At 39.6% G+C, this 18,206-nt stretch overlaps 1 protein-coding gene across 1 annotated transcript in view; it reads left to right on the forward strand.

Annotated features, from left to right (window-relative positions):
• The window catches only part of Plcb1 (phospholipase C beta 1), a 256,333-nt gene that overhangs the window by 35,043 nt on the left and 203,084 nt on the right, over window positions 1–18,206 (forward strand). Inside the window, exons 6-7 of the mRNA XM_059258948.1 lie at window positions 3,062–3,162; window positions 4,843–5,009. Of these exons, the coding sequence (XP_059114931.1) occupies window positions 3,062–3,162; window positions 4,843–5,009 (268 nt within the window). The remainder of the gene's footprint in view (window positions 1–3,061; window positions 3,163–4,842; window positions 5,010–18,206) is intronic.

The raw sequence follows: 18,206 nt of genomic DNA on the forward strand, positions 1-18,206 counted from the left end.
TCAAATGTGTGAGCAAGAAAAAAAGTACCATCCTGAAATAAATATGAAGAAGTGGTACAGAGAACTGCACGGACATTGGGCATGACCTTTAGCACACCAGACTTTGGGCTGCCTCTTTAGTCAAGCAGGTAAAATGAATCTGTGCTTTCCTCTCTACCAAATCCAGAGATAGAAAAGGAAGGTATGTGAATGAGGTCTATGAATCACAGACTCATTGCACATGTAAAAAACTTAGAATTCCCTTAGTTTGCAGTAAATATCTCCAAGATGCTTGCACCTTACTTTCAATGATAATAATTTATTTCAATCCATTATATGGAATATTTTTTACTCCTATTTTCACCCACTGACTCCAAAGACCATGGGATAGCTTTGCTGGTCAGTTGGATAGGACAGCAACAAGATGATGAAAACCAGCTTCACCAAAAAGTTTTCCATGTGCTAAATTTCAACATGCAATGAAAGTAATATTGCACTTATTCAGACTGTCTCATTAGCTTGTTCACTCTAATTGAAAATCCCAGTTCACAGCTAAAAAGTAAACAATGGCTACATTTTAGTAAGCTATATCTATGAAATTATATGTCTGCACACAAGTGTAGTTAAACCTACTTTTCTAAAGGATATATAATATTCTGCCATTGATATCACTGTTCATCATTCTCATAATGTACATTTAGTAAATATTTATTCTGTATTGTGAGGTGAGCAGAATGAGACAGGAAAACAGGGTCAGGAAAAAATGCAGCCCAAGTGGAAGGTATGGCTGTTCAGAGAAAAATAAGAAAAGAGGGTCAGTAAAGTCAAGGAAGACCATTATTGATATCCTTAGATAAGATCAATGTCTACATCTGCCAAGTGAGGTTAGAGAGCTATATTTAATAGGAGAATGAGGTGGCCCACGAGATTTATAAATACAACTTAGTACTTGAGTTGGCCAACAGTGCCATTGAATATTTTTTTGACAGATAATTTTAAACATTCATCTCACAGTCAAATAGTTGAGTAAGTAGAGTCATTTTGCCTATCTGGAAAAGAAGAGAAACATGTGTCTAGCTCAGACAGAAACTGGCATCCTCCAGGCAAAGGTATTTCTTTTCAGAAACAAAATGGAATTATGGAATCCTGTAACTGGGTTGATCATGTCTCCATTTTATGAGTGTCAAAACACCAATAAAGCCCTTCAAGAAAATTTCCAATGCTCTTTTGGGTCCTTGAGCTCATGATTTCAAAACTCTGTCTAAGGACACCAAGTCTGTTGGTATAAAGATCTTTTGTGTGTTCTTACATATTCTTTTCTTTTCTCAAAATTTATTTTTACAAAATATTATGTTTTCCTTCCTATAAATGGACTTAGTCAAGGAAATATTACTTCATTTTTTTCATTCCACAAACATGTAGCCTCTACAATATGCTAAGTGGTGAGCTAAATTTTCTGCTCTGTTAGCAAGCAGTGTACAATTTCAGACAATGATTTTTCTAAGTTTTCTATTAAAATACAGTTAAAATATATGAATATATTTCAAAGGAAGGGTGTTTCTTTGTTTTAGGGGCTTGAAAATAAAAATAATCATTCAAGCACATACCTGAAATAGGAAGCTGCAAGAAAAATGTCCTTCCTGTTAACAAAGACTCAAATATATGCTTCCGGTTTCCATGGCAGCCCAGCCAAACAGAAAACATAAGCCGTAGAAGTGGCCTTTTTTGTATCAGTGACTCGCTTCCCAAACAATAGGACAATGAGCAATCAGTAACAAGTGATAAGTGGTGCTGGATGCCTATGAAAGGCGTCTCATAATCAAATAACGTAAACCAGTACTCCTCTGCCGCCTTCATGTTCCTGCCCCGCCTGAGTTCCTGCCCTAACTTTCTTCATTGATGGACTGTTACCTGGAAGTGTAAAACCCTTCCCTCAGAGAGAGAGAGACAGAGAGACAGAGAGAGACAGAGACAGAGAGACAAAGAGAGACAGAGAAAGAGACAGAGAGACAGAGACAGAGAGAGGAAGAGAGAGAGAGAAACAACATAAAGTTAGAATTTATGTTTTTATTTTTAGAATTTATGTTTTTATTTTAGCACTGTCTCTAGGGTTATCACTTTCAAAAATATTCACTCAAAAGCCTGATAAAGGGCACAGAAATGTACAAATTCTTCATGCTGCTGATCTGCCCACTTCAAATGATTAAAATGGCAAACAAGGCCATATACCTTCTACCACCACTCCTAAAGAGGAAGACTCAACCCAAAACAGAGAAAGACAGAGTAGAGAGAGGGAGGGTAGACAGAGAGAGAGAGAGAGAGAGAGAGAGAGAGAGAGAGAGAGAGAGAGAGGGAGGGAGGGAGAGAACAGGGAGAATGAGAATGATTTGCGAAGGTGCTTCACTCAGTAAAGGGAATAAGAACCTGAATTTGATCCCAGACTCACATAAATAACCCAGACATCCCAACTTGGAAAAGCGAACAAGGGGGGATCCCTAGGGTTCACGGCTAGCCAGTGTAACCTACCTGGTGAACTCCAGGCCTATGAGGGACCCTGTCTCAAAACCCAAGGTCAGTGGCTCCCAAGGAAAAGCACCCAAGGTCTGCCCTCCCTCCATATGCCCATGTGCACCCGCTTAGACACCCGCACTTGGAAGGGGGGGGGGGGACAGACAGACAAGTTAACCATTTCTACTGAACAGATTCTGTCTTCCTATATGTAACTTACTCTAGTAAATGTATGTAGGAAATGATCTTAACTTCTATTTAACAGGATAAATAGATGTTCTTACACTTTAATTAAAATTAAAAATCAACAGAAAATAGTGTTGACACACCGAACAGGTTCTAAATGAAGGCTACAGTTGGCCTCAGAGACGTGTTCTTAATATTTACTCTGGTTTGGAAAGAAGAAAAAGAGAAAAGGAGGGAAGGAAGGGAGGGGAGGGGAAGAGAGGGAGGGAGAAAGGGAGGGAGTGGAGGAGGAAGGGAGGGAGGGAGGGAGGGAGGGGACAAAGAAAAATCAGAAAGGAAACTCGAGAAAGAATGAGACGGCCTGTTTACCCTGTTGTTTTATTCCCAGAATGATTCCATACCTCAAGAGGATTTCACTCCAGATGTATACAGAGTGTTCCTGAACAATCTTTGTCCCCGACCTGAAATTGATAACATCTTTTCTGAATTGTAAGAGCATGCATTTTAATCTGCTTTTTCTAGCCTATGCTTATATTCCAAGTGGCTAGGGCAGGATTTTGTTATGACTGGAAAGAGATTGTCCAAAAGCAGTGCTTCTGGGTGGTACAATGGAGGTGGTGATGTGCTATTGACCTCAACAAACAACTACTGTTGTAATGAGCAGATACTTACTATAACACATGGATGGCAGGGTGGCATTTTCATACGCTCAGTTGGCTTTGTTTAGATTGAATATTATAGATACAGCAGGAAGTGTCTTGACACACAGAAGAGAGATTCATGTAACAGAAAGATTCCTGACTGAACACTACTCATGCCTCTGCACCACAGCAGTATAAAGAAGTAGAGATTACTAAGAACCCCACACAGACAGCATGTTATTTTCTCCGAATCTAGGAATTACAAACTTCTATAGACATTGCTTTTTTTAGATTTATGTTTATTTAATAAGCATAAGTGTTTTATCTACATGGATGTCTGTTTACCATGTGTATGCCTAGTTCTTTCAGAGGCCAGAAGAGGGAGTTGGATTCCCTGAAAGTGAGTTACAGACAGTTGTGAGCCACCATACGGGTGCTGGGAACTGAATCCGGGTCCTTTGAAAGAATAAGTGCCCTTAACTGCTGAGCCATCTCTCCAGCCTATAGGTTTTGCCTCAAAAAAAAATTTTTTTTTTTACACTTGTTTTCTATTTTGTGTTCATTGGTGTTTTGCCTGCATGTGTGTCTGTATGAGGGTGTCAGAAGCCCTGGAACTGGAGTTACCGAGAGTTGTGAGCTGCCATGTGGGTGCTGGGATTTGAACCCAGGTCCTCTGGAAGAATAGTCAGTGTTCTTAACCACTGAACCATCTTTCCAGCCCAGATATTGCTTCTTAAAAGACTCAGACATGAAAAGAAAAAAGAAACAATTAAATGGAAGTTGCAGTTTCTCTCTCTTGATATACCAAAATCTACCTAATGGAAAAAAGTTGATCCAAATTTGGTAAAGAAGTAAAGTGGCAGGCAGATAAGTCCTGCTGCGAGTGTGACATTGTACACTGAATGCTTTTGCTTGTGATTTCATCACCATAAAACATTTATTGGGTATCTGCAGTATTTATACCATCAAATTGTTGTAGGTTGCCAATAAAATGGGCATTTGAATAACACTATTCAATAACACCGCTGTTTTGAGGATAAGATGAGATTGTGTGTTTAGTTCTGCATCTGTATTTTATATATATAATCATTATTATCTGCAAGAAGCCAACTCAGAGTCCCACTATGAATTTGAAGGCAACCTGGACTGTAGTGACAGCACCAGGGGTACAAAGTGAGTCCCCATCTCCAAAAACAAACACAAGCAAATGAAAGAGGTATAGATTTTTGTAAACCTGTAACTTTAATGCAATGAAAAATGTGTTCAAGCACATTGGGTTTTTTCTTTTTAAATTAATAAATCAGCAATATTTAAGTGATAAATGTGATAAAGGACATTGTTAGTCATCTGATGTTTTTCTAGGCATTAGAGTCGGGTGGAAAAGTGTGGTGTGGAAGCACCATGTTTTTAGGGCATGGTCAGAATTCCATTGTAGACATGATGCAATTATGCATTTATTTCTCTGTAGCTGAATACGTAAATAAGATGAGGAAAGTGGTGTGATTTCTTGTGTTTTTGTTGCTTTCAGTGGTGCCAAAAGCAAACCGTACCTTACTGTTGAGCAGATGATGGATTTTATCAACCTTAAGCAGAGAGATCCCCGACTCAATGAAATACTTTACCCACCTCTGAAGCAAGAGCAGGTCCAAGTATTGATTGAGAAGTATGAGCCCAACAGCAGCCTCGCCAAGAAAGGTAGTATGCTTCACTCCACACCACACTGCAGAGCCCCTGCTTCCTCTGTGACGGGCCACACCCTGGAAGTTAGGGACGGAAGACCATGTAGCTCCTTTGTGTCTGAACTCTCTTGTGGCTTTGTTTTGTTTTGTTGTTGTTGTTGTTGTTTAGCGTGATGTAGAATTTTTTTAACTTCGGTGATTTAATTTTCTAGTTATAGCTCCATGTACATGCCACATATTTTTACATTTCTCACCATTTGTTTTTCCAAATTTACTCAGTAACTTAATGCATGTTTTTCTCATATGGAGAATTTATTAGCTCAAAAGTTGCCCATTGTGGTCACTTTTCTTTTAAAAGTTCTCTAAAGTAGCCCATGAATTTGTTTTGTTTTTGTTTTTTTATTGTTTGTTTTTTCTCCAAGTCTACAAAGCTAAAGAGAATATTCAGTCTGCTAGAATCATGTCTTAGTCCAGTTTACAGTAGCTGATAATTTTTTTTCACATGGGAGAATCTTCTGAAATTTGGCCTTATTGTTTTTTTATTGAAGTTTTGGTAGATTTAAATTAAAATCTTGATTAAAAAAAAATATTACAAAAAATGACATCAGAATGGCAACTCTAAGTTACCTGGAAATTGTTTTTAAATATATATTTTTTTATTCTGGAAAAGTGAATTAACAAAATATAATCATGAACAGTTAGTTAGCTATATGTTCCAACTATATTCATAGCGTAGTCCTCAAACTCTACCATTCATACTGAATATCTCCTGGATTGAGGCAGAAGCCTCATCCATCATGACTGAACTTACTGCAAAGGTCTATATAGGCTATAGGGCAAAACAAGCCACAATGCACCACTTATTGAGAAGAAATGAATCACATGTTAACATGCAGGCACTTCATGTAGTAACAGAAATAGCAATCAATCACAAGCCACAGATGAGACTGCATGTCATAAAGGTTTTTATACATTGTACTTGTTCTGTAATCAGCCCTCTCAAAAGAAAAGGGAGGTGTATATTAAGTATAAAATAAATCGTCTTTTTTCTTCAGTCTGTTAATTGGATTTATAGACTTTTTTTCAGCCTCTATTTTCTTGCCCAAGCAATTTGCCTTTGTTATTGATACTATTCTTAGTGTTGCCATTTAGGTGAGGTCAGTGAAAGGAAGCAACAAGCCAACTGGGAGCCTTGTCGTTGGCAGGTCTGCCCTGCAAGCATATGGAAATACATCCTTTTTCCTCTAATGCCTCTCCTTATTTTCAAGCTGGGGGCAACTTCTTGGTGAAGGTTGGCATTCCCATTATGAAATCCAGACTTTTCTAAGAACAACTTACGCTCAGTGGTGGAGCAATTCCAGAATGACTCCTGGACGTGATTATCTCATAACCATGAGACAGGGAAAAGTTTTTGAAACCAGCAGGCCGCCCTGTGATCTAATGACTCTGCTCAGGAATCCCTTAACTGCAATAGCCAGAGGCAGCACAGAGTGCCATCTTGACATTTAACCTCTTTGTGCATGAGGAGGTGCTTCAGCTGCAAAACTGAAGAGGGAAAAGTTTTTCACTGACTTTCCGTGAGTTTTAAATAAATAGTATCCACTAAAAGGCATCCGGCCGTGTGATGTGATGACCAATCATTAAGTCTACTCAGTATATTGAAGTATAGGAGGTTGGTTTTAATTCCTCTGGTGTGTTTCACCTAGCTACCCTATAGATTAGAAGGTGCATAGGCCTTAGAGTTTTCCCCAACACCTATAAAGTGGACCTGCTTCGGGTGCAGTATTTATTATAGGCTAGGAGGCGAGATCTAATCACTTCCATAAATCATTTGTACCCTCAGCATGAGTGTCATCCCCCATAATAGTCTGGACAGAGATTAGATTAGTGCCTCTTCACAGATACCTCAAGCGGCACATGTTTGTCATCTAACACCAAGATGTGGAGAGATGTCTAACCCCTTACTAACACAAGAAGATGTACATTCTGTCACCCCATGAGACAGAAATGATGAATAAGCAGATCTGGTTAGCTAGATCTGTCACCCTTCCCCAGTGAAGAAATTCAACTCTCCAGTAGTCAGCTAGTCAAAGTATAAAAGATCTAAGTAGGGAGGGCCACTTCAACCCCAAAACACAGACAAAAAACAGAACTTCTGATGACTGTCCTGAGTTATGGGTAAAGTGAAAGTATGTGATTTGGGTTAGCTTAACAGCTAATAGCCATAAATTAACAGGATGATCTAAAGTTGGACAAAATAGAAATGGTACTGGAATATCAGGGTGTTTTGGGGAATGACAGGGTCCTGGAAACTCAGGGGCCACAAAAGCTGTCCAACCCAGTGGTTGTGGGGTTCTTATTTCAGAGTTAGAAGAATGAAATTCACAGACCAGATAAGGTGAGTTTTAGAGAGAGTTTTTTCTTTTTTTCTTTTTTTTTATAGATTCACATTTGGGAGGTTAAGAGGGAGAGAGATCTGTGCTGTTTGAGTTAAGCCAGCGAAAACATCAGCCACAGGGAAGGGGAGCCTTAGAGAAATGTATGGAAACCCAAAGCACCAGAAAAAGCATATTAGGCTTTGGCCAGCATCCAAAAGAAAAGCAGAAGAGAAAAAAAAATTGGGAAAAGTAATGCATTTTGAGCAGAACTCAGAAAGGCAGGTGGATCTCTCTTGACACACCTAGAAAACTAATTACTCCTCCTGTCTTGTTAGCATGGCTTAAGGTAGACCCACCTTCCTGAGGGGTGTTCCATTGCCCAGAGGACTGGACTCAGCTGGATCAGCTGTTTAAGGGAGGAGATGATGGCATGCCTCCACTTAGACATAGATTCTATTCTTCAGTGTGATGACCCTGGAGGAAATCTGTAAACAAACACAAATCTGTATTCTTTATGACTTCAGCATTAAAAACAAAAAAACAAAAAACAAATAAACAAAAAAAACCCTATTGATGAAAAAACAAGAGATGACAGACCAAAAGATAAAATTTCCACTTCTGAAGACTTTTACTCAGTGGGCAGAGTGGCACAAACCTGTCATCCCTGCATTTGGGAGGCTGAGGCAGGAGGATCTCAAGTTCAAGGTCAGCCTGGGCTACACAGCAAAACCCTTTCTCAACAAACAAAAGAAAAACAGCAGCAAGGTAGGGCTTAAAGGTTTCTACTCTTTAAAGGAACAGAGCATGAAAATATGAATGACTTTCATTTCTCAAGTGCTGACATGTCTAAGTCATCTGAAGCTTTGTCAAATTTAGGTCCTTGGATCTTCATTTCTAACAAGGTACTGAGCAGTTCCTAGCCCAGCCTACAGTGGCCACACTGAGCAGACAGGCTTTGAGAGATACTGAGGATGGGTAGAAAGCTGGAAGATGGAGCCTGTAGAAAAGGTCCAGGGAACTTCCAGGCTTAATTAATTTCAACAGGATTGAATGGAAGATTTTCCAGGGATCAAGGGTAGCATCTTTTGTCCATTCATGCACACATTCAACAAAGGCATCTTGAGCATTCTTATATAATTATTGCCAAGAGAAATTAAGACAGAACTTACCCAGTCATGTGGGCTGAGTCTGAAGACATCATAGGACAGACAAGTACATCTGGACAAACAGCCCAGACAGTTGTTTTTCTTAATTTCCCATTAGCTACACAGAGTAAATCTTTTGCAATGACAGTATCCGTTTCTTAACCAGCCTCAGCTGCTTGAGTGAGAAAACAATGTTGAACTTCAGCTGTTTTATTCCAAGGCATTTTGCATGCTGCTTTCACTGCTTATGGTAACAAAGAAGACTAGGTTTTTTTTCTGGTTTATTCACTATGATCTCATAGTCAAAAGGATAAGGATTTTGAGATTTATCTATAGGGTGGAGAAATTGCAACGCTTAGAAACTAAAGGTTGAGGCCAAGGGTGGTGGCACACGCCTTTAATCCCAGCACTTGGGAGGGAGAGGCCGGCAGAGCTCTGTGAGTTCAAGGCCAGCCTGGTCTACATAGCAAGTTATAGGACATCCAGGGCTGCACAGAAGGACTGTCTAAAAGAAAATAAAAAGGAACAAAGAAACTAAGAGTTTGTAATATTTTGCCAGATGATGAAAATCACTATTTTTAATTTGCATTTTTAGTTCCTAATCTATTGAGTTTGATGTTGGGATTTCTTTTCTTTTAAAAGAAAAAGGCAGTTTGTCTCTTTATTAGGCGAGTATGAGTAAATGTTAATAAAATATAGTTAAAGAAAGCTTTGTCAACTTTAATGTGGTGGCTGGTGTGGAGCTCTAAGGATATAGTTTCTTTAATCATGTGACTTAAAGATGCATGTGAGGGCTAGCAATGCAGCTTACTGGTAGAGCACTTCCCAAACAGGAATGAAACCCTGAGTCTTATCCCAAGCACTACCAAAAATAATGAGTAAAAAAAAAATTTAAAATATTTAAAAGCACGTGACCATTTTTCAAAGAGCCAAACCAAGAGTTTGTGATCAAATGACTTATTCCAGACTTAATACAGGCATGTTCCTCGTGAAACCAGTTTGAACTTTAAGTCAGGTGATTTTTGCATTTTTATCAATGAAAATGTGAGAAGATAGATGCCAAAATTCAATACGATATCTAGCTTGTTTTTTCCTGCGGCTATAATTTTGAATATTTTCTTGGGTGTGCCCGAGAATCAAGTAAGTTGCTGTTAATCTCAATATTGAATTGACAGACTTGGTCTGATATGTCTTAGAAGGAAATCAAGAGGCATAAAGTTAACTTTATAATGTGAGGCATAAGAAATGCGTGTAATTGTGAATGTAACAATATGTGTGTTAGGAACGTATATAAACTCTGATTCTTAAGAAAGAGGTATTTTTCTTTCATTGAAAATACATTTAGTTTCCTTCTCTCTACTCTCGTTCCTCCACACATCCCCTCCTATCCTGATCCACTCCCTTTCTGTCTCTCCTTAAAAAAAATAGCCAGAAAATAGTGGTGAAAACAAACAAACAAATAGAAGGAAAAGCAGCCAAGAAAAGGGAAAAGAAACAGATGTAGATGCAGAAACGCTCTACTTCACACACTCGTGGATCCCATAAAAACGCAAAACTGGGAGTCATAATATATACACAAAAGACCTGTAGTGTAAAAATAAAATAAAATGAAAACAAAAAGTAAATTAAATTAGTTTTAAAAAGGTGGGGGGAGCCCCGACATGGCATTATGAGACAAGGAACCTCAGAAGATGCCATTGAGTTCATTTTCTGTTAGCTATCTATTACAGGGCATGAGGCCAATTCATAAGAGTAGTTTGTATCCCCACTGTGGCTCCCTTGGAGAAGACCACATCTTCATTTCCTAGTGGTTATCAATTGGAGATAGCTTCTGGGTTAGAGATGGGGAGTGTGTCCACTTCTCCTTTCTGCTCTAGGACCCCATCTGCTGCAGGCAGACTCATGCAGGCCCTGTGCATAGCGCCTCAGTCTCTCTGAGTTCTTGTGTACTGCACTCTTGTTGATTTGGAGGGCCTTGTTTTCTTGGTGTTCTCCATCCTCTCTGGGCTCTAATACTATTTCTGCCTCCTCTTCCAGGGGATTCTCTGAGCTCTGATGGCAGGAATTTGATGGAAACATCCCATTTAGGGCTGAATGTCCAAGGTCTCTCATTCTCTGCACAATGTCTGGCTGAGGATCTCTATATTTGTTCCCGTCTCTTGCAAGAGGAAGCTTCTCTGATGATGGTTAAGCAAGACACTAATCTATGAGCATAGCAGAATGCCTTAAGAGTCATTTTATTGCTACTTTTTTTTAGGACAGTAGTATTTGGTTTTACCGTAGGTCCCTGAGCTGTCTAGCCTCAAGTTCTTGGTCACCCAAGCCATGTCAGGTAGTGAGTTATTCAGTTTTCATGAATTTGTAAGCTTTCTGTTGTTGGTGATATTCAGTTTTAAGCAGAGGTGGTCAGATAGGTCAGGGTACTGTTTCAATTTTCTTATCTCTGGTGAGACTTGCTTTGTATCTAAGTATGTGGTCGGTTTTGGAGATAGTTCCATGAGCTTGAGAAGAATGTACATTTAGATAAAATGTTCTCTAAATATCTGTTGATCCATTTAGTTTATGGCATCAATTAGTTCCAGCATTTCTCTGTTTAGTTTTTGTCTGGATGACCTACAGAGTGGTGTGAGTGGAGTATTGAAATCTCTCACTATCAGTGTGTGAGAGTCAATATGTGATTCAAGCTGTAGCAGTATTTCTTTTACAAACTTGGGTGCTTGGTACTTGGTGCTTGGTGCATAGATGTTAAGAATTGAAATGTCCTCTTGGTGGACTTATCCTTTGATGAGGTTGTAGTGTCCTTACCTATCTCTTCTGATTATTTTTGTTTGAAGTCTATTTTGGCAGGAATTAAAATGGCTACCAGCTTGCTTCTTAGGTCCATTTTCTTGGAATATTTTTTTTCCATCCTTTTATCCTGGGATGATGTCTGTCCTTGATGTTAAGGTATATTTCTTGGATACAACAGAAGAATGGACCCAATTTTCACATACATTCCATTAGTCTGTGTCTTTTTATTGGGGAATTGAGATCATTGAGAGTGGGAATTGAGATCATTGAGAGTTATAAGTAAGTAATATTTGTTGATTCATGTTATTTGTTGTTATGGTCTTTTTTCTCTCTCTCTTCTCTTTTAATTCTCTGTCCTGGAATTATTTATTCCTTGTGTATACTTGGTGTGGTTGACCTCTTCGGGTTGACATTTTCCTTGTAGCACCTTCATTAGGGGCTGAATTTATAAATAGATATTTCTTAAATTTGGTTTTATAATAGAATGTGTCTTTTTTCTCCATCTATTGTGATTGTATAGGAGTCTGGGCTGGCATCTGTGGTCTCTTAAGAGTCTGCAAGACATTTAGACTCTCCATTCAGAAGTCAGGTATTATTCTAATAGGTCTGTCTTTATATGTTACTTGATCTCTTTCCATAGCAGATTTTAGTATTCTTTCTTTGTTCTCTATGTTTAGTGTTTTGATTATTATGTGCTGAGGGAAATTTCCTTTCTGGTCCAGTCTATTTGGTGTTCTGTATGGTTCATGGACCTTGATAGGCACCTACTTCTTTGGGTTAGGGAAATTTTCTTCTGTGATTTTGTTGAAAATGTTTTTGGGTGCCTTTGACCTGGGTGTTTTCTCTTTCCTCTAGTCCTATTATTTTTAGATTTGGTCTTTTCGTGGTGTCCCATATTTTCTGGGTGTTTTCTGCTTAGGTTTTTAAATTTTTAACATTTTCTTTGACCGAGGTATCCACTTCTATTGTGTCTTCAGTGTATGATATTCTTTCTTCCATCTCTTGTATTCTGTTGGTGAGACTGGCCTCTGAGGTTCCTAAATTTTTCATTTCCAGATTTTCCTCAGTTTGGGTTTTCTTTATTGTTTCTTTTCTTTTTAGGGTATCTTTGTGTGTAGCCCTTGAAATCCTGGATCTAACTTTGCAGACCAGTATAACAGACTGGCCTCGAACTCACAGAGATCTGCCTGCCTCTGCCTCTCAAGTGCTGAGATTAAAGGTGTGTGCCACCACTGCCCAGCTTGGGTTTTCTTTATTAATTCTATTTCCATCCTCAGGTCTTAAGCACTTTTATTCATTTCCTTCACTATTTATTTGTGTTTTCATAGATTTCTTTAATAAATTATTCATTTTCATTTTTATTTAAAGACCTTTAACATATTCTTAAAGGCTATTATGAGGTCCTTCCCTTGTGTTTTAGCTATTTTGCATTTTTCAGGGCCTGCTGTAGCAGGGTTGCTGGGCTCCAGTGGAGACATATTGCCCTGGTTGTTACCGAGTGAGTGTGCTTTTAGGCTGGCATCTAGGCACCTAGGTTTAAGATTATTGTAATTCTAAGCTCTGATATCTGGCCTTTCTTTGTTCAGTGGGTGTTTTGTTCCTTGGTTTCTGTTGCCCTCTCCGCATCTTAGGAGAGTGCAGTGACTGTGGGTTGCCTGGTAGGGAATGCTTCTGAGTTTCTACCAGGTGTGGCCACTGGGGATTCCAGATACAGTGTATTTCTAGGTATTGGGAGCTGACACTTTGGAATGGGGATGAACCATGAAGTGGGGAGGGGTCAAGGATCCACATAAGGAAGGAAAGCAGGGTGCTCCACCACTGTCTGTAGGCGGATTTTTTGTTGGGACTGTCAACTCCCCAATAATGACATATAGACTTATAATTAATTATGAAAGCCTGGCCAATAGCTTAGGCTTGTTTCTAACTAGCTCTTATAACTTAAGTTAACCCATTTCTATTAATTTACTTTCTACCTCGTGGCTTTATTACCTCAACTCCGTATTGCCCATCCTTCTTGCTCTGGGTCTTCTCTCTCTCTGACTGGCAACTCCTCCTTTCTTTTTGTCAGAGCTCTCTCTGTCCAAAAGTCATTGCTATACCTACTGCCTAGCTATTGACTATTTAGCTTTTTATTAAACCAATCACAGTGACATATCTTTACAAAGTATAATCAAGTATCTCAAAACAAATGTTTGCTTTGTTCCCTGGAAACAGGCAAGCAAGGAGAGACCACAGCAGATTGTCTGCTATAGAGCTGGGAATGAGACTAGGGGATTAGTCTCATTAGGGCATTAGGAGAGGAGGGAGACCTTCCCTGATCTACTTGCTTCTCTGTCATGCCTGGCTGGTGGGCACTTAGGAAATGCATGCTAGAGTTGGGGGCTGAGACAAAGGGGCAGATAAGGAGGGAGGTTGGAGAAGAAGATCTTTGTGATCCACTGGAGATGAGGGCAGAGAAAGGGGAAGCTGCAGCGGGGGGTGGGGGGGGGGTGGGGGGGGACTGCTATAGAGCTGGAGATGAGACTAGGGGATTAGATTTGGAGGTAAGTAGGAAGAAGCGAAGGTCCACAATTAGAGCCTACCTGTTTCCCTGGTTGGTGAGGCCTGTAGGTTCCCAGGGCTCCAAGAGATACATTTAAAGTACATTTTTTAATGGTTAAATAATACACATACATGATATATGTTAATGTTTAGTTTCTGAGGAGCTGGTTTTGTTTATTTTATTTTGTTTTAAGATAGTCCTAGACAGCCTAAAACTCACCGTGGAGATAAGAATGAGTTGACTTCAAAGAGATCTGTCTGCTTCTGCCTCCCAAGGACTGAGACAAAGGTTTATGCTGCCATGCCCAGTTCATGTGAATTTATTTTAAATTTTAAGTAAAAGACAAAAATTAAATGAAAAAAATTAATGTGACCAGAAACCTGAACACCAAACCATATAAGTACAAGCTATCTGAAGAATACAGTGCAAGGAAGTGTAAAGTATACAGAAGAGAGCATGGCCTTTGCTGCTCTGTTAGCCAGCTGCAGTGAGCGTGGTGGCCGTATTTCCATAATGGAATTTCTGCTTGGAGCATTCCAAATAGACAAAGGGTTTCTGTGCCTTCTAAGCCAAGTGTTTGCATGCTTATTTTCCATGAAGAGAAGATTTGAATCTGGTAATAGGGAATACCATTCTCAAGGGAGTTTGGTCTTGTTTATTCATGTAATGTCATATGTTTATAAATGTCCCTGCCCCAGTCACTAACTGCTTCTTCCTTGCTTAGTTGTCTGAACACAGATCTAACTATGCTTGACACAGGAATGCAGAGTGACCCCCGCCTCTCCCAGACAAGATGGTCATAGATGCTTTAGTTTGGAGACTAATGCCTTTTTAATCACTTACACTCTTTAGAAAAATCAGTGAGTTATAATTATCAGGAAAATTAAGACAGCTGTATTGGTGCTTTTGATAACAGAATATAGTCCTCAAGATTCAATGGACATCCGTGAATGAAAGCCACTTTTTTGCGTAAACTACAAAACATAAAAAAAAAAAAAACAGTTTGTTTCTGCTCTTACTCCTTTGTAAAGAGCAAGTGTGTAAGTGTTTGTTGATAATTTAACTGATAAACAGCAGAACACAGTATTAGCAGGTATTCCAAGTTCTACCCTTCTTTGCCATTGAATCCTCCTTTTAAATTACTTATAGGCTGTACTATATAAATGCCTCCCCATTTTATTTCAGTTCAACCATAAAAAACTGAAGCTGTGTAATACCCATTAGTATCTGATCAGAACCTATGGAGTTAATGGTTTGAGAATTAAAATAAACTCACAGTTAGGATGGCACAACAATTTGCTTTTAAGCAAAGCATTACAAGTTCAGGTACAATGCATTTCCTCCAAGTAGTTGCTTGCATCAGGAGGAATAACTCTATTGTGTTTCGAATGTTGTTTCATTTTAAATCTTGACACAATCCAACTATGTTGGAACATTATTAATACCAGGAAGCAGGCAGAGTGTGACAGGGTTCTGAGCTTTCTAGTCCTGCAAACTGTAATATTAGGAGGCAGTGCTCCTTCATTGGAAAACAACAGGAATGTCAATTGGACTGAAACACAGAAAAGGATGTACTTATCCAACAAGCAAAGAGTCTGGGTTTTAGTGGCTCTGCACATGAGAATCCAGGAGCTCAAATAATGTGATTGAGAATTGTCTTTCCTCAAGGACTGCATGGTTCCACTTACACGCAGAATCTAGAAGGTGATTTGTTGGAAGCAGAGAGTGCAATGATAGTTGCCTGAGGCTGAGGGATAATGTGATGATTAGAAAGTGCCCAAATACAAGTTAGGGAAGCTAAGCGTTAGTGACGTACTGATGGCTAGAATAAATGATAATGCACTGCTTATTTTAAAATAGCTACAAGAAGAGATTTTCAAACTGTGAACCACAAAACTAAGGACCCGAGGCCATGGGTCTGTTGATTTGCTTGAGTTCATCACCCTGCAATCCAGCCATATAGCAAAACCTCACATTGCCCAGGGGTACTGGGTACTGGGGAGATGGTGTTGTATTCTTCAACTGGATAACTACTGATCGGTAGCCCTTATTCTAGGAAGCAATCCCCACGATATTCATGCAAGCAACCAAAATTAACCTCAGTGAGACACAAAATCAAAAAAGACCTCAAAGTAAGAGGGGGCCTTACTTAGGGAAATAGAGTTTCCGTGGGGGAAACTGAGGCTATTTATAGAGAGAATAAAATAATCAGACGTTCAATATATACACTTATGAAACTGTCAAATAATTTAAAAATGAAAATAATAATATTAACATCAGATTGTTTTTACAAATATATAATACACAATTTTTTATATATTTGTTGCCAATAGAAAACAGTTATCTTTCCCCACCTCTCATCATTTTCTCTGCATTTATTGTAGCTCTTTGGGAGATTCTCTGAAGTACCATGATAGCTCCAGGCCTACCAACCAACATATCCCACTGTAAAGAAATTATTTTCACTCATAGCTCCATCAAAAGTCTCAGAATCCTGGGCCAGTCTAGGTCACCCAAGGCCGCTCTTGAGTTAAAAGTCATTGTGTCCTGGAGGATCAAATAAAATAACTAGACACATGATTCTCCCTAGAGTCAATGCATGGTCATCTGTCTAAACCACCTATCATGTGACCTGATAATGGAGGAGAAGGTCCTCAAAGTTCAAGTGAAGCTCATTAGACACAGGAGAGATGGTTGCAAGGCAAATAAAAAAATAAAAGAATCAACATTATTATGGTTTGAATCCTTTTTTTTTTTCTTTTTTTTTTTTCTTTTTGCTTTTTGAGACAGGGTTTCTCTGTGTAGCTTTGGAGCCTTTCCTGGAACTCACTCTGTAGACCAGGCTGGCCTCGAACTCACAGAGATCCACTTGCCTCTGCCTCCCAAGTACTGGTATTAAAGGCATGCGCCACCACTGCCCGACCTGCTATGGTTTGAATCTTAAGGTCTTCATCAGTCTCCTATTTTGAATGGTTGTCCCCCAGATAGTGGCATTATTTTAGGAGGCTGAGGAACCATTAAGAGGTAGGACTGCGGGGAGAAAGTGGGTCACTGAAGGTGACCCTTCACAGGTCATTTCTGCTCCTGCTTCCTGCCATACTCTATCTGCTTCTTGGTCTCCCACAGTGTGAGCAGCCTCAGCCACAAGCGCTTGTCACCCGTGAAATGATTCCTTGCACCGTGCTTTTCCCGCTTTGAGGAATTGAAGCTGGACCAAAATTAATCTTTCTTCCTTTTAGTTATCTTCGACAGGCAATTTGGTCACAGGAAAGTAACTAATGCATCCCACTAATATATCCCACTAGAAGTGGATCAAAGGTCAAACCCGTTGTCACACTTCAGGCCACTTTATCCCCTTTGCCCAGTACCACCCCTTCCATATCTTCTCATCTTTGAAATGATTCTGTGAAAAAAAAAAAAAGCTCAGAGAGTTAACTACAGAGTGTGTGATAAGGCGCTGTGGATCGTCACCCACTAAACAGAGTTGGCTGAACTGTTAACAAGTAACTAGCGACTAGTTATAAACATAAAGATTTGTATTTGACTTGTTGTTATAGGATTTTCACTTGATTCTTATTTTAGTTTCTCTAAGTTTTCCATATAGATTTTAAAGTTACATTTCCATGTCAATATTTCTCCCTTTCTAGATAGAACTTAAGAAATTTAAGGATGGGCTGGAGACATAGTTCAGTTGGTTGAGTGCTAGCCTGCATGTACAAGGTCCTGGGTTCCATCCCAACACCACATAAGTCAGGGACAGTGGCACTCCTATAATTCCAGGTCTTGGGAAGCAAAGGCAGGAGGATCAGAAGTTCAAGGTCATCTTTGCATACATAGAAAGTCCAAGGCCAGCTGGGCTACATGAATACTATCTCAGAAAATGTAAACATTATCAGCAGCAGCAGCAGCAGCAGCATTTATTATAATTATTATCGTCATGTGCGTGCTTCAGAAATCAAATGTCAGAGTTAAGGAAAATGTCTGGCATGATGGCAGACTTAAGCAAGTCAACCCAGGCGAGCAGCTCTTCCTGCTCAGTCCTTGTGTTGTTCTCCTGTTAAAGGAGGTGACACGGGAGTGTTCCTCTCGTTTCCCTCGGCACATCCTGCCCAACCCTAGCCAAGCAGCATCCTCTGTAACCCCCCAAGAACTTCTCTCAGTCCAGCCATAGCCATCCTGAAAATCCCTGGGAACTGTTGCCCGATTCTGAAGTGCACTCTCCACCTTCCCTAGAGACTTCTGGTGTTACCATTCATGAAGTTTTCACCTGGGACTCTTGTTGGCACTTGATGACGTAGCCATTCCCCTTTAGCTCTCCCTCCTAGGTCACAGAAGTAGCAGGTAAGAAGGAAGCTGCC

The sequence above is a fragment of the Peromyscus eremicus genome, chromosome 4 (genome assembly GCF_949786415.1).
Source record: "Peromyscus eremicus chromosome 4, PerEre_H2_v1, whole genome shotgun sequence".
In the NCBI taxonomy this organism is placed as follows: domain Eukaryota; kingdom Metazoa; phylum Chordata; class Mammalia; order Rodentia; family Cricetidae; genus Peromyscus; species Peromyscus eremicus.